The sequence below is a fragment of the Phyllobates terribilis genome, unplaced genomic scaffold (genome assembly GCF_046119375.1).
Source record: "Phyllobates terribilis strain yellow unplaced genomic scaffold, ASM4611937v1 Scaffold_9__5_contigs__length_417890890, whole genome shotgun sequence".
NCBI lineage: Eukaryota > Metazoa > Chordata > Amphibia > Anura > Dendrobatidae > Phyllobates > Phyllobates terribilis.
In genome coordinates this window covers 259,226,840-259,244,262 of record NW_027362769.1, presented here as the reverse complement: position 1 = coordinate 259,244,262, position 17,423 = coordinate 259,226,840, and the positions used below count along the sequence as shown (strand labels likewise).

The window sequence follows — 17,423 nt, the reverse complement described above, 5'->3', positions numbered from 1 at the left end:
GCCGCCTCCCCGACCAAAAGAGGGAGAAAATAAAGAATCTAGTTTCAGCAGCAATACCGGACCCAGTCATGACTCTCAGGGGGGCAATGTCTCTGTTGGGATCCCTCACCTCCTGCATCCACGCAGTACCCTGGGCCCAATATCATTCAAGAGAGTTCCAATGGGATGTACTAAGAAACGAAGTGATCCTGAGGGGACATCTAGAAAGCAGGCTAATTCTCCCCGAGAATGTGATTCAGTCTCTGTATTGGTGGTTGGAGACAAGCACGTTCCAGACAGGCGTTTCTTGGGTTCCCCAATTCACCAGGGTGATTACTACAGATGCCAGCCCCTGGGGGTGGGGGGCGCACTTGGACAACCACCCGATACAGGGGACTTGGTCACAGGAGGAGAGTCTGGAGTCCTCCAATTTGTGGGAGTTACGGGCGGTAGAGAAAGCACTGATCAGCTTCTTGCCCCTACTAGGAGGTCATCACGTGAAGATTCTGTCCGACAACCAGGTTGCGGTGGCTTATGTGAACCACCAGGAGGGAACCCGTTCAAGGTCACTAATGCAGGTTGCGGGGAGAATATTTTCGCTGGTGGAAGGAAAAGTTCTCTCGTTAAGGGCCCTTCATATCAGAGGAGAGGACAACATGAAGGCAGACTTTCTAAGTCGCAGGCCATTATTGCAGGGAGAATGGGCTTTAAATCTCTCGATCTTCCGCCAGCTAGTGGCCATGTGGGGGTCTCCAGAGGTCGACCTGTTTGCAACCCGTCAGAACAGCAAGGCAAAGAAGTTCTGCTCACTGAATCCCTTAGAGAACCCGCTAGTAGTAGACGCCTTCCAGTGCAGGTGGGATTTCAGTCTGGCCTATGCCTTTCCCCCAACATGCCTAATTCCAGCGGTGTTGAGGAAAATTCGGGAGGATCAGGCTCGAGTGGTCCTCATAGCCCCCTTCTGGCCCAAGAGGCCGTGGTTTTTCTGGCTAAGAAACATGTCCATCACGAAGCCCTGGATTCTTCCAGAGATTCCCGACCTTCTTGTTCAAGGGCCTATATTCCATCCTCAGGTGAAAGGATTGCACTTAGCAGCCTGGAACTTGAGAGGTCATTGCTAGAAGGTCGGGGTTTCTCATCAAATCTAGTCACTACTCTTCTAAAGAGTAGGAAGCCAATCACTACCAAGATTTACAGTCTGGAAGAAGTTTTTGTCGTCATCTCAGGGAGTTTCCCTGGGGGGGGGGGTTCCCATTACAGCCATTTTAGAATTTCTTCAAAATGGGCTAGAAAAGAGTCTAGCAGTGAGCACCTTAAAGGTCCAAATCTCTGCCTTGGGAGCCTTATACAGTTATAATCTGGCCGGTAACAAGTGGATTTCCAGGTTCGTGAGGGCATGTAGTAGAGCCAATCCAGTCCCTACAGTTAGGGTCCCTTCTTGGGATTTAAACTTGGTGCTAAACGCATTAACAGGTTCTCCCTTTGAGCCCCTTAGCTCAGGGTCCATAAACCTACTCACCCTAAAAACAGTACTTCTGGTTCCCTTAACATCAGCACGGAGGGTTAGTGAGTTACAGGCTTTGTCGGCAGATCCACCTTTTACCCTAGTGCTAGACGATAGGGTAGTTTTGAGACCAGACCCTACTTTCCTACCTAAAGTGGTTTCTAGGTTTCATATGTCTCAGGAGATAGCCCTACCATCCTTCTGTCCTGAACCCAAAAATAGCAAGGAGGAAAGGTTTCATACCTTGGATGTCAGGAGATGCCTTATACATTATTTAGCATCTACAAGCTCATGGAGGAAGGATAGGTCTCTCTTTATCTCCTTCCAGGGCTCCCGAAAGGGATTGAGGGTCTCAAAAGGCACTCTGTCAAGGTGGATACGGGAAGCCATTGCGAAGGCCTACACGGGGTCAGGCAGAGATCCCCCTGACAATTTGAAAGCCCACTCTACTCGGGGCATGGCTGCTTCCTGGGCAGAAAGGGCGGACGTGCCCATTGAGCAAATATGTAAGGCGGCCACATGGTCATCTCCGTCCACTTTCTATAACCACTATAGACTTGACCTTTCTGCCTCCTCTGATCTCACGTTTGGGAGAAGGGTTCTGCAGGCTGTGGTCCCTCCCTCACATACTTAGTTCTCTGTAATTCTCTCTTTGTGCCGTCATGGGTGACAGAAAAACACGTATATTACTTACCGGTAATGTGTTTTTTCGGAACCCATGACGGCACCTTTATATTCCCTCCCTGTCACTGTGGTGTACACCTTCCGGTGGGTGGGTGTTGAGTGTTCACATGGGTGAAATTCGTTATAGTTATTAAAATTATGTGCCCTAACCGGAGAGTCCTCTCATGCTCTGTAATCCACTGAAGCGGGGAGAGGCGCCGCCCTTTTTATCTTGAAGGTTTCCTGTCCTTTAAGGGCGGATCCCCTCTCTCTTTGTGCCGTCATGGGTTCCGAAAAAACACATTACCGGTAAGTAATATACGTGTATCTCAGGAGTGGGAGCCAAAACCAGGTGAGGAACAATCAGAGAAAAGGTATAATAGAAACAAGTCACTAATTCTGCATTTATCACCCACTCCTGGTTTTGTCTCCCAAATACTGACCAAAAACTGATAGTGGGGCCGTGTCCTTATATTGCTTTTCTTTACCATTCCAGTATGACTTTTTTATTTTCTATAATAATTTGTCTTCTAGAATGAACTACACCTTATAGGACTTCCAATACCAGACTAAAGGCCCCGTCACACTTAGCGACGCTGCAACGATCCTGACAACGATACGACCTGTCAGGTATCGTTGCTGCGTTGCTATGTGGTCGCTGGTGAGCTGTCAAACAGACAGGCTCACCAACGATCAGGGGAGCAGCGACATCGTGGAAAGAATCTTTCCACGATGTCCTGCTCCTGGTTACCAGCCTGCTGCTGAAGCAGGAGCAGGCTGGTAACTATGGTAAACATCAGGTTACTAGGGGCACACGCGCACCTAGTAACCCGTTGTTTATCATGGTTACCACTCTGCTACAGTGAGCGGGAGGTTACCGCTCACTTTAGCAGGCTCGTAACCATGATAAACAATGGGTTACTAGGTGCGCGTGTGCCCCTAGTAACCCGATGTTTATCATGGTTACCAGCCTGATCGCTGCTCCCGCTGGTCACACACAGCGATGTGTGCTGACCAGCGGGAGGGCAGCGACCAAAAAATGGTCCAGGACACTTTGCAGCGATCAGCGACCAGCGACCTCACAGCAGGGGCCTGATCACTGCAAAGTGTCACACATAGCGACATCGCTGGTGAGGTCGCTGTTGCATCACCAAAACCGTGACTCAGCAGCGATCTCACTATGTGAGACGGGGGCTTAACACCTGCCTGTATTTGCCAAGCTGGTGACATAAGGTAGCATGGCCATTGGCCACCCGACCCAGAAAGCCTGATTTTTTTTTTCTTTTCTTCTAGTATAAATTCAACCAGGCTGCAGATTTCTCACTCGTAGGTCACAAAGCAATAATGAAGAATTTAAAAAGAAAAATTGCCAATATATTAGTAATATGGAAATTCGACTAATAGCCAAGGGAAGCATATGGTATGTCTGACTCATGGTGCTAAAATCACAGGCAGCATGAATCAGACACTGGCTGCCTTGTTACAACCATGTATATTACTTCTGCGTCTCAGAATAGACCTATTTTAGCCGACTCAGACCACGGATCTCAGCTGATTGGTCTGAGACAGGTCCGGGGCGGCTTCTCTTTGCTTGGTTCCCCTAGAGTGACGTGTGAGTGTATATGGAGAGACCTGTCAGTCAGAGAGAACGGGGCGGACAGAAGCCGCCTGGGATCAGCCTCGGCCGGTCAGCTGAGACACAGTCCCCATCTGGCTACAGTCTGTACCAATGTGCCATGTCACATCTTTAGCCAGTATAAAACAGTCAGGCGATCATGACCTAGCAGCGCAGAAGTGGCCATAGATATAACTGTTGGTATGTTGTTTTATTTGTGTATATGATGTAATACATTTTCAAGAATTGTATAATTTTTTGACTGATTGACTAATTTAAAAAAATTCTGTAGCCTTTTCCAGGTTCTGGTTGGAATAGTAAAGAAGGCAAAAAGAAGAGGCTGCTTCTGGATGCCGGTGACATTAAGGTGTGTTACATTATTGTATTACAATTTTTTTTTTTTTTTTTATTTCTTAAAATGATTGTTCACTGCAAATTTTTATATTAAAATTCAGCCATGTGTGCGGTAAAAAAAATACAAAAATAAAAAAAGCTACTCACCAACCAGACCCCTGCCACTCCTCAGCTCCACTGCCAATATCCCCTGCCTGAAACCAGTGGGGGACACAGACAGTGATCTTGGGGTTAGAAACACCTATATAAGACCAGCACAATGTATATACTTATAAATTTATTAGGTATAAACTAGAGCAGACAGGAAAGCAAGACCATAAAGGACACAACATAGACAAAATTAAAATCCTGGGAGGAGTGGAGCCCACCAAAAACGACGACACTATGTACAACTTGAAAATATGTATACAGAAATCCATTAAGAATGGCCTGAAATTTCAACATTATCAAAACTCCTTAATTAATGATTATCAGTGAAGTGCACACAAATTATTGTATAAATTTATACCTTTATAACGGCTTACTGAAAAGATGGTAACAAATTGCAAGCTTTTGAGACTACTTGGGTCTCTTCATCAGGCATAGAATAACACAAAATCTGAAGAGTCACATATTTATACACAGCAAGACACAGAAATAATGTAATAGATGAGACAAGTGACGTAAAACAGAACTTTTACTATGGGAGAGGGATAAACAGTTGTGGCTGTAAATATATCATTATAAGAATCAATAAAGTGCTAGTGCATAGTAAATACTATAATGATCAATTAATAATCCAATAATAAATTAAATATTAACTCCTAATACAAGACAGGCCAGACTAATATAATTATAAAATAATACAGGGCTGCAAACCCAAGGTGTCCATGAGCGGTGCTTGTCCTGCATCTCATCCTCCAACACGTGTTTCGCCAATGCTTCCTCAGGAAGTTGAGTGATCATGTGATTGGCTGTAGACTTGTTGTTCCATCTGAGCTGGAAGAGAGACCTTTCCTTCATTGGCCTTAGCGTTAGGGATATCCTGTTGCCGGGAACCCCTAAAAGCCGCTGCTATTTTGGAAGTATACTTGCTTGCTTTGCTGAATATTGCCGAGTCTTGTGTTCCTCCAGAACTGAGAAGCTTTTGGATCTGGCTGTTAAATGGAGCCACTCTCTATTAATTCCGCTTGTTCTAGTCTGACTTTTTTTTTATGGAAGTGTCAAAAAATAGTTTATCTTGTATCTATTTCTAGAAATGATAAAAGCAACCAGTAGAGGGCGCCGAGGACTCGCATTGGACTTGTCACAGTGTTCTGAATGATTGTGTGTATATATACATTTATAAGGCTTTCTACACTACAATCAGCAGAAGGACCCCACTGCCTTATGGTCCACTACTAATGTGTAATTAATGATCCCACTTATTGTATTGTACCTCACAGGCCTTGCGAGAAAGCCTGGAACAGAGTTTACGTCTACAACGTGGCAGCAGGGATAGTTCTGCTGAGGAGTGTGACTCCATTGAGGAAGAAATTGAGGATGAACCTTCAGAGGAACCCAAAGCTTTATCCTCCATGAAGTCAAAACCCCCAGATACGGATCATAATCGCCTGCTCCCGGGGGACTTGGTTGTGCTAGAATTTAATGGTACTGGTAATAATAAACTTTTCATTTATTTCTTTCAGACGTGGGCAGATTGTGAATTCTAGAGTAACCATTGTTTTTTAATTTTCATTCCATAGATCAATAGTACATGTGAAAATAAGCAACTTTGTTATATATCTTATCAGGGAAACTTGCTCTCTTTCTCCTACTGGACTGATCTTTCATTCTCTGTTCATGGGTAAAATCTGGATTCAGTAAAGACACATTTTCCCATTACTGAGATGGGAGATTACAGCTGGTGCTTCTAAAATTCTATGGAGAGAGCAGCAGCTGGAAGCTGCTGCCAGTTCTCCTGAAACCACGGTTACAGTTCTCCATAGAACTTAAAGGGTTATTTCCATATACAAGATCCTATCCCAATATGTAGTAGGTGTAAGAATAATATTAGCAAATACCTTCAATTAGAAATGTAGTATAGTTCTTCTGATTCGCTATGTCTCTTTCCTCATGTGCAGGCATTGCAGGACCTTAGGTATCCATGGTTACAACCACTAATATAGCGACAGTAAGCTAGTTGGTAGTGTTTTTAACCATGGATACCTAAGGTCCTGCAATGCCTGCACATGAGGAAAGAGACATAGCGAATCAGAAGAACTATTCTACATTTATAATTGGGGGAATTTGCTAATATTATTATTATTTCACCTACTACATATTGGGATAGGGTCTTGGAGATGGGAATACCCCTTTTAATGAGCACCAACTGTCATCTTCTATAGTAATGGGAAAAATATGTATTCACTGAAGACAGATGTTACCTGTGAATTGAGAATTTTAAGAATGAATGATCCATCCAGGAGGAGAAAAAAGCAAATTTCTCTAATGAGATATAATGCAAAGCTTCTTATTTTTACAAGTACTATTGATTTATTGGAAAAAAAATGAAACCGACAGTTACTCTTTAAAGGGGTTGTCCAGTCTCAAACTATAAGTCTGCAGTCACTCTGTAACTGCAGACCTGTGAATCCTCACGGCGCGCAAACAGCATGCTGTGGGGATCCTTCAGGGCCGGTGCTGAAATTCACCATACCCCTTTAAGTCTCTACGTTTTTATTGAACATTTCCGCTTCTGGCCTCCTTTGCGTTCAGAGATGTGCCGGCACCAATCCAGTATAGCACCGCCATCTTCAGAGCGCACCGTCATCTAATCTCAGACCTCTGACGTTTCCGAACATTTTCCTTGTTCTATCTGAAAGCTTTATAAGAAATATTACCGTAATATCGGCCTGAACACACTTCCTCTTCAACTCTAGTCCTTGAAATAGTACCGCGCTGTCACATCACTGTCACCAATATTCATTGTAGAATCCACCTGGGTAATTGGTCTCTGCGCATAGTAGATGGTTTGCTAAAAAACGCCCCATTTATCATTGTCACAGCTTAACTTTTTACGTCTTGTTCTTGTTTTTTTTTTTCTTTTAAAGCTGTTGAAAAAAAGGATGGGAGAGTTTTGTCTGCAAAACGGAGAGACAGCGCTGACCTTTATATTCCTATGAAGCCTGTGATGGTGAAAAGTAAAATGCAGAGAAGCTCGCCAAGACGAGAGGAGCCGCGCACACCACGTACGACATGCAGAACATGGGGATCACATAGTAATGATGTGACTGTGGTCATTTATGCACCGGAGCCTGGGTGGCTTCTGCTATTTGTCATCATTACTTACTGCTGTATTTTGTTCCCAGTCATATATCTATATCACCATATGTTATCCACAGCCAAATGGAGACTGTGATTGACAGCAGGAATCCCAGGCTGTGAGCGTGGTTCTAGCGCTTTGTACAGCCTAGTCCAGGTTTTCTCCAGTACCATTATTTGCTTGACTAACCAATTTAAAGGGAATCTGTCAGCAGGTTTTTGCTATGTAATCTGAAGACAGCAGGAGATGGAGGCTGAGACACAGAGTTCAGTGATGTGTCACTTGTCAAAGTGAGTGCTGTTATTTACTAACTGTGAAGGATTTATCACTAAGAGATTAACATTGCAGGACTAGTCTAGCAACGCCTCTTCCTGTGATAAGCACCTCACTGTCTATGGACATTGTATATACAGAGCCTGGTGGGGGCGGGGTTAGCTTCCTCCGCTCTGCTGCATTCTAAATCTAAAAGCTCTGATTATGTCAGAATGGCTGCACCCAGTAATCTAAGTGATACATTGTTGGATTCAGCTTCTGTTTGCCTACATCAGGCTGCTCTCATATGAGGTAGCAAAAAACCTGGTGACAGATTCCCTTTAAAGCCCCCCATACACATAATAGTAATGTTGGCTGAAGGCTGCCATATTGATATGTTCGGCCGACAATCTGATGTGTATGGGGTTGCCGGCCAACAATGGTCAGGGGAAATGTCGCTCGGCATATTCGATTTCGGACTGCCGATAGCATTGTTCTACCGTAGGTAAGCCAACAGCCAACGTGGCAGCCGGCAGCTTTCTTCTAGATAACACTCAGTCGAATGAGTGCTACTGTGTGTGGGAGAGTCGGCTGAGATGGCTGCCGGGCCGAACGAACAGCCAAAGTATCCCTGTTTATTCAGTGAGGGATGAAGGCTGCCTACGTTGTATTGTTACCTCTAGGTCTCTAAGTATATGTATAGTTCTTTTTATTTAAGCTAAGTAGGTCTGTACTTTACTACTCTACACTGCACTCGTTTCATAATGTCACTTTATAGAGATATAGCATCTCAATTTAAAGGGAATCTGTCAGCAGGTTTTTGCTGCATCATCTGAGAGCAGCATAATGTAAGAAAAGAGATCCTGATTCCATCTATGTATCACTTAGTTTACTGGGTGCAGCAATTGTGGCACAATCAGAGTTCTACCCAAACCAGGTTCTGTACGTACATAACTTATTCAAAGTTTTGGAGGGGGCAGAGTCGGACCTGGAGGCACAAGACTGCTAGTCACAGCAATGATAATGTCCTGGTGATAAAACCTGTCCTGGTAAGTAAACAGCACACAGCATGATAAGTTACACATCACTAAATATTAATGTTTTAAACTCTACCTGATGCTGTTCTGAGAATACATAGCATAAACCTACTGGCAGATTCCCTTTAATATATAGTGCTCCAGATTCCTGTTAACTGATGGCATCTTGGCCACCTGTTACCACGAGAGAGCGCCTAGGATCTTACTGCATACTTATTGCTAAACCTTCAATTCCCTTTGAGCATCGGTAACCATTGGCCAATAGAATTGATGGGAATATCTTTACTGTATACATATAAGACACTCTGTTCATCTCCACCAATTCGAAACGAATAATGGGAGAAACGCCAACGCCGCTTACTATAAATGCAGTCCTATGCACAACTCAGTGTAAAGTGAATCTGCCACCAGGTTTTTGCTGCCCCATCTAGGGACAGCATAATATAGGGACAGAGACCTTGCTGTAGTTTTGCTATAACACAAGGGTAACTGCTGCAGTTCTGCTAGTCCTCTCAGTAATTATCTCCTTTGATATTTGAGTTTTGGCTATCCATATCATCCACAATTGGCAGCTATCTGCTTGTGCACACTGTAGGCTGTCAATCACAGGTGGGACTGGGACTATGTTCACCTCCTGATTGTCGAGGACTATGCAGCAGCAGCTCATCAGTGAGAGGCCTAGCAGAGCTGCAGCAAATAAATAATTGTTTCCAAACTTCAACAAACAACCCATTAAGTGACACACTGCTGGAATCGGGGTCTCTGTCTCTCCCCCTCACATCTGGAAGCATAGAGCAGCTGACACATTCCTTTTTGAAGGGGTTGTTCCTTACTTTATAATCCTTTCCCATGTGTGTTACCAACTCAAGACAAGAACTGCTGGGGCGTGACAGGGGTGCGGCGGGGGCACGATGCCACAGCTCGCCTAATACATGATGAGCTGTGACGTTCTGTACGCCAGGAATCTTACTTTAGTCTCATAAAGACTGACCTTAATCGGGCTCATTTAAGTTGTTGGTTGATAGTCCTACTCCAAAAGCAGTAGGGGAGAAGAACATGAAACTTCATTACAGAGTAAAGCCCCCCCAGGGTCAGGGTCCATGGGGCTGGCCGACCTTTTGAGGTGTGTGGTCCGTGGGCCATTTAAGATGTATGGACTCTGCATAGAATATGAGAGCAGGCTTGTCTGGGAAAGACTGGCATTGTAATTCCCCTTTATATAAGTGAAGTTTCACCAACTCTCTAAGTCCTTATTTTCTTACTTTTACATCTAAACCACAATTTCTTGTGTTGGTTAGGACCAGCTAGTCGGAAAGAGAGACCGCTCTCTGCAGCAAGGAAACAGATTGCAGAAAGTAAAGATCCTGAGTGTTCAGCACATGAAGTTATAAATGCCGTGCAACTGGAGAATGAGGCGGTTGGGAGGACAAGTATCAGACGAGAGGTAATGAGCTGCTGCTAATCTTTATGCTGCTGAAAAAGAATCAATTGTATTAATGCATTTGGACATCAGGCAGAATAATGAGATGATTCTAGCAAATATATAACTATAGCGAACAGTCAGTACCATCACAGAAGGAGTCTGTACCCCAGAGACAGACGGGAAGAGCCAATGTTAAGAGAGGCTTTTTTACAATGCGCTTACTAGTATGTCCTTGCCCCTCGTAGCGCCAGCCTCTGGTCACATCCTGGCATTCTTCCCGCCGCCTGTCTGTGATAGCAGCAGATGGAGGTTATGTGCGCTAGTTTTTTGTGATTAATGGGTTACTATATGGTCACTTGTTGCCCCATCTTCAGCAATGTTTTGGACGGGAGTGCCATCCTGTACTGACGCACTGTAGAGCCGCTGTCAGTCAGTGCCAGACAGTGGTTACAGCCGCCGCTCACTATGTACTGAGCGGTGACTGAAAGCTGGAGGCTGCCAGGAGGAATAAAGTTACTTTCCTCCTGGCAGCGGGGCTTTCAGTGTGTCAGAATTCCTGTTTTCCTTCTACAGTTTGTCCACTAGTGGCTGCTATTGTTCACCTTTAATAATTGTGCTGCAATCCCACTCTTTACCATTGGAGGGTGCTGTTGTGTTCTGCAATTGCCCATTACTAAGATGGCAGATTCTGAACTTGTGGATCCATCTTGTTTTCTGTTTAGGCCTACTTAAAGCAACATAGAGCTGTCACCCCTTGCTTGAGTATTGTGTCTAGCTGTTAGCCTAGCTCCAGTCTCAGCTCCTGAACATTCTTACCCAGACTGTTCTCATCTATCTACTGATTGTTTCCTACAACTCCTTTTGCTAACTCCAACAACTTCTACTACCGCTTGCTGTTCGTGCTCATGCTCCTTTGGCCACTGGTTTCCAGCAGTACTACAACAGTATCGTTATCACAGTGTGGCGGCCAAACAGGCATAGAACGCCGTATTACCCTATGGATTAACCCCATATCGGCAGATTAATAGTGATATTTTAGATGACGGGTTCCCTTTAAAGGGAATTTCTAAGGTCCCCCATGCTCTCCATTCCAGCAGCATTCACATTTGTATAACTAAATTCCCAGCCTAACCAGCCTTGAACACTCTTATTCAGTTAAGGCTGTGTTCACACGATGCGTATTTCATGCGTTTCCGCGGCGTTTTTGCAGTTGCGTAAACGCCGCGGAAACGCATGAAAAACGCATGGTAGAAGGGAAGCAATGTTCCCCAATGGAAATCCGCATGTGCTGTGCCCATGATGCGGATTTTTCCGCAGCGTAAACGCTGCGGTCAAAAATCCGCAGCATGTCAATTAATTTTGCGGAAACGCGGCGATTTCGCCGCCATTGACTTGCATTAGAACGCGCCAATTCCGCAAGACAGCATTTGTACTTGCGCAATTGGTGCGTTCTAATGTGCGGATGGTACCCGGGTGTGGAGGAGAGGAGAGTCTCATCCACACCCAGGTACCATTAAAAAAGCTGTAAAAGAAGAATAAAATAAAAAATAAATGTATTCTTACCATCTGTCGGCCCGCGCAGCGCTCCCGCTTGGTTCCCGGCACTTGCAGTGAGTTGTAGGACCTGCGGTGACGTCAGAGTCATGTGACGGGTCACGTGACGCTGACGTCGGCAGGTCTTTCAATTCAAAGTTGCCGGGAGAACGGAGTGTAAAGCAGGACAGCGCGTGCCATCGGAGGTAAGTATATACACTCTCTCGGTTCACACTGTATAAATCCATGCTGTTTGCATGGATTTATATAGTGTGACCTAGTTATCAAGCACTTTCCAGGTGATGCTAACATCGCCTGGAAAGCGCTTGTCAATCTGCATGCGGAAACGCATGTGAATCTGCATGTGGATCCGCATGTATTCTGCAGGAAAAACGCATGCACAATCTGCATGCGTTTTTTCTGCCAGGGAGATGCAGAAATTTTCTGCTTCATTTCTGCATCGTGTGCACATACCCTAAAGGTTTATTCCCATCTCCAAGATCCTATCCCAATATGCAGTAGGTGTAATAATAATAATATTAGTAAATATCTCCAGTTAGAAATGTAGCATCATTCTTCTGTCTCGTTGTGTCTCTTTATTCATGTGCAGGCATTGCAGGACCTTAGGTATCCATGGTTGCGACCACTGATATAGTGACAGTTAGTTATCTAGTTGCTAGTGGTCTTAGTGGATACCTAAGGTCCTGCAATGCCTGCACATGAGGAAAGAGACACAGCGAATCAGGAAAACTATACTACATTTCTAATTGTAGGTATTTGCAAATATTATTATTATTATTACACCTACTACATATTGGGATAGGATCTTGGAGATGGGAATACCCCTTTAAATCAATGTTTAAAAAAAGCATTTATAAGGTTCTCTTTCCCTATGCTAATTAGGGCTTTGACTAGTCAATGGGGCGTTAGTTTGGGGAAACTAAGTGGCCCTCTTTCCATATTATCTTGCCATTGTGGGCGTGATAACATAATCTGCACAAGCCAGCGGCATCGCCAGGACCTGCACATCTCGTGCATGCTCGCGGCTCATTTCGGCAGCAACACTGCGCCTCTGCAGCCGGCGTACACTTCCGGAAGTGCATGACCGGAAGTTCAGAAGGCTGCTTCCTTTTATACACTTCCGGAAGTGCATGACCGGAAGTTCAGAAGACTGCTTCTGGTTATGCACTAGTCAATTGTGAGGTAAAATTTGCATTCAGTGTAGACAGACGTTCCCATTACTGAGCTAGGAGAAGACAGCTGCTGCTGCTTAGATTCTATGAGGAGGGAGTAGCCGCTGCCATGTTTTATCTCCGTAATGGGAAAGTCTTCACTGAATACAGATTTTACCTCAGAATTGAGAATTTTGATAATCACTGATCAATTCTGGCAGAGAAAGAAGCCGATTTCTCTGATAAGATATATTACAAAGTTTCTTATTTTCATATGTCTATTGATTTGTGAAATAAAAATTAAAATGACGGTTACTCTTTAAAACCCCTTTCCAACGTGGTCAATAATAGTACGCACCACGTGGGAAAGACCCGTTCAGCGGGGGCTCCGGCGGTGAGCCCGCACTGAACCGGGCACATGTCAACTGATTCTTACAGATGACATGTGCCTGCAACAGCCGAGGGTGGAATCACGATCCACCTGCGGCTGTTAACCAGTTAAATGCCGCTGTCAATCTTTGACAGCAGCATTTAACAGCGCCGCGCCGGAAGCGCGTCACTGACCCCACCCATCGGTGACCCCGTCACGTGATCGCGGGTCACTGATGGGTGGGCATGGCAACCCGGGGTCTGCAGCAGACCCCTGTGTTGTCATGTAAAGATTGCTATGAGCGCCACCTCGTGGTCACCGCTCATAGCGCATGAGCATTTCTGCTGCATCAGATAACTGCTGCTTCTAGTCTCCTATGGAGACTATTGAAGCATGCAGAAGTGTAAAAAAATGTTTTTAAGAATATTAAAAGAATAAAAAAATATATAAAAGTTTAAATCACCCCCCTTTTGGCCCATTCAAAATAAAATAATAAAAAAAAACAACACATACTTGGTACCGCCAGGTTCAGAATCGCCCGATCTATCAGTATAAAAAAAAATTAATCCGATCGTTAAACGGCGTAGCGAGAAAAAAATTCCAAACGCCAGAATTACGTTTGTTTTGGTCGCCGCAACATTGCGGTAAAATGCAATAACGAGCGATCAAAAGATCTACCCCAAAATGGTATCAATAAAAAAGTCAGCTCGGCGCAAAAAATAAGCCCTCACCCGGCCCCAGATCCTGAAAAAATGGAGACGCTACGGATCTCAGAAAACAGCACCGTTTTTTTTTTTTTTTTTTTAAGCAAACTTTGGATTTTTTTTCACCACTTAAATAAAAAAAAGGACCTATACATGTATGGTATCTACGAACTCGTAATGACCTGGAGAATAATAATGGCCGGTCAGTTTTAGCATTCAGTGAACGTGGTAAAAAAAAACAACAAGAAACAACTGTGGAATTGCATTTTTTTATTTTTTATTTATTTTATTTTTTTGCAATTTCACCGCATTTGGAATTTTTTTTCCCGTTTTCCAGTACACAATATGGTAAAACCAGTGATGGCGTTTAAAAGTACAACTCGTTCGCAAAAAATAAGCCCTCACACAGCCATATTGAATGAAAAATAAAAAAGTTCTGGCTCTGGGAAGAAGGGGAGCAAAAAACGAAAATGCAAAAAAGGAAAATGCTCTGGTCATTAAAGGGTTAACCCGTTCCCGAAATTGGACGTACACAGTACGTTATGGAAGGGAATGACTTCCCAACCTTCGACTTACTGGGTACGTCATGGCTAAAATGTGGCACCGTGACTGCGGTGATCGCATTAAGGTGCCTGGTGTTTCTAACAGCAGGGCACCTGGGCTCGTCATCACGGGGGATTTCGTCGCACACCCTGCAACTACGATCACTGTGATTGGATGTCTGAACAGCCAATCACAGCAAAGTCAGTGTTTCAGGCAATCAAATTGCCTAAAACACTGGGGTCCAGCCTATGATCGGTGTTGTAACAGCACCGATCAGGCTGGAGCCTAGCAATACCAGCATCACCAGGCCCAGCACTGATTTGGTGCGATTGGACGATGACGCCGATTGCACCAATCAGAGTCCAGAGACCGGTCATTGTGCTGTTTTGTCGTACTGTGCTGGGCCTTGTGGTGCCACAGTCCACAAAAATCAGAGAGGCCTCCCGAAGATGCTAATTGGCTGCTGCTCAGAAAGGGTGGCGACAACACACTGGTGGTCAAGTAAAAGAACAAGAGGATGTCCTTTTCTTGACCACCATACAAGATGATGGCAGCACCCACAGCACTGTACAAGGTACCTCTACACAAGTCGTCAAACCAAACTGTGTCCTGGGATACAAGAAAAACATGGGGGGAGGAGGAGTTGAGCTCTCTGATCAAGTCCTCCAGCTGTACAATTCCATGAAAAAAGCCAAGGTGTGGTACAAGAAGCTGGTCGTGCACATCGTACAGATGGCAATGTAGAACTCTCTTGTGCTATCACGATTTGCAGGCCAGACCGGTATGTACTTTCAGTTCCAGGAGGTAGTGATAAAGTCCCTAATCTTTGGCAGTCAGGAAAGAGCGGGCCCTAGTACTTTCGGAACTGAAGGTGGTCGTATCATACAAGACCAACATTTTCTAGGGTGAGGTCCCTTAAACCTCAAAGACAGGAAGGTCGCAAAAAAAGATGCTGAGTGTGTTACAGAAGGGGGATAAGAAAGGACACCATTCGGCAATGCGACACCTTCCCCGACAAACCTGGCCTGTGTATAAAAGAATGCTGTACCACACATCCATGGACTAATAAATTTATATCTGACTTGCACAACTTACATATGCCAACCTGATACACTCTACACTACTCTCGTATATCAACCTTATGTACTCTACACAACTCACGGAAGCCACCCTGATACTCTACACTACTCTCGTATTCCAGCCATATGTACTCTATGCAACTCTCATAAGCCTACCTGATGCACTCTACACTACTCACATATGCAAACCTCATACACTCTACACAACTCTCATATGCCAAACTTATGTACTCTACACAATTCACGTAAACCAACATGATGCACTTTACACTACTCACGTATGCAAACCTGATGCACCCTACACAGCTCATGTAAGTCAACCTGATGCACTCTATACAATTTACATATGCCACCACATTATAAAATTCACATACCAGGAAAACTCTAGATCAATTCCAATATAGATTCACTTGTGAGGCGTTTCTACTGTTTAGGAACATTAGGGGCTCTCCAAACATGACATGACACCCACAAACCATTCCATCAAAGTCTGCGTAATGAAATGTCATTTCTTTTTACTGAGCCCTGCTGTGCTCAAAAAAGGTAGTTTTCCCCCACATATGGAGTATTACCCTTTCTGAGCAGTTGCCCAATTAGCGTCTAAGGCTAAGTGCCCACAATGCAGAAATGCTGCTGATTTTTTTTTCTGCATCTCCCTGGCAGGAAAAACACATGCGGATTTTACATGCATTTTTCCTGCCAGTTAGAAGCGTTTTTGCATGCATTTTCGCATGCGGGTTATCAAGCGCTTTTCCAAGGGATTTTAGCATCACTTGGAAAAGTGCTTGACAACTTGGTCACACTATATAAATCCATGCAACCGGCATGGATTTATATACTGTGACCAAGTTAATAGTTCAAAAAAGAATAAAAATTGTAAAAAAAAAAAACCCAAACAAACAAAAAAAAACATTATACTCACTTTCTGATGGCCCCCGGTCTCCTTCTCCGGTGCGTCCGGTGTCTTGGGCGGCTCACGGTGGTGTAAAAGGACCCTCCATGATGTCATTTAGTCATGTGACAGGTCACGCGACCACCGACGTCAGCGGTTGCGTGACCTGTCACATGACTAAATGACGTCATGGAAGGTCCTTTTACACCATCGCGAGCCATCGGGGAGCCAGGACGCACCGGAGAGAAGACCGCAGGCCATCAGAAGGTTATTATAATGTTTATTTTTTATTTTAAATTCTTTTTTTTAACAGGAGTCTCCTCTTCTCCAGACCTGGGTACCATCCGCATGTGCACATGTAGTCATGCGGATATTATGCGATTCAATGCAAGTCAATCTCGGCAATTACGCCGCGTTTCCGCAAAAATAATGGTCATGCTGCGGATTTTTCCGCAATGATAATCCACAGTGGAAATTTCCGCAGCATGTGCACAGCACATGCGTATTATCATTGGGGCCATGGGGCACGTATTACCAAGCGTTTTTATAAGCATTTTCGCTTTGGAAATTCCACGGCAAAAACGCTTGAAAAACGCATAGTGGACACGCAGCCTTAGGGAGTCCTCTCTGATTTTTGCAGACAGCACTGCAGACTCCGGTACCTCGCACAGAGAGGGACTTCAACAGCGGGATGCTGGTATAAAAGTTATCCACGTAGTGGTGATAACCTTGATCCAGCAGTGGGTGCACCAAATCCCACACCATTTTCCCACTCCCAGGACAAGGGGCAATCAGGGGGTATAATCCGGGAGTCCTTCCCTTCATAAACTCTAAACTTGTGGGTGTACCCTGAGGTACTCTCTCACAGATTGTACAGCTTAATTTCGTACCAGGCCCTCTTACTGTGCAGGTACTGTCGGAATGTAAGCCTCGCCTTGAAATGTATTAGGGACTCATCCATGCAGATGTCCTGCAGAACTTGTTGCTGATGTGTTCAATGACCGTCCGAACTTTGGAAGG

General features: G+C 44.6%; 1 protein-coding gene across 2 annotated transcripts in view; it reads left to right on the top strand.

The window, feature by feature from the left end:
* The window catches only part of KATNIP (katanin interacting protein), a 297,865-nt gene that overhangs the window by 31,746 nt on the left and 248,696 nt on the right, over positions 1 to 17,423 (top strand). For both annotated transcript variants that reach the window (XM_073647803.1, XM_073647802.1), the window contains 4 exons: positions 4,054 to 4,128; positions 5,540 to 5,744; positions 7,187 to 7,324; positions 9,986 to 10,131. In XM_073647803.1, coding sequence (XP_073503904.1) covers positions 4,054 to 4,128; positions 5,540 to 5,744; positions 7,187 to 7,324; positions 9,986 to 10,131 — 564 coding nt within the window. The remainder of the gene's footprint in view (positions 1 to 4,053; positions 4,129 to 5,539; positions 5,745 to 7,186; positions 7,325 to 9,985; positions 10,132 to 17,423) is intronic.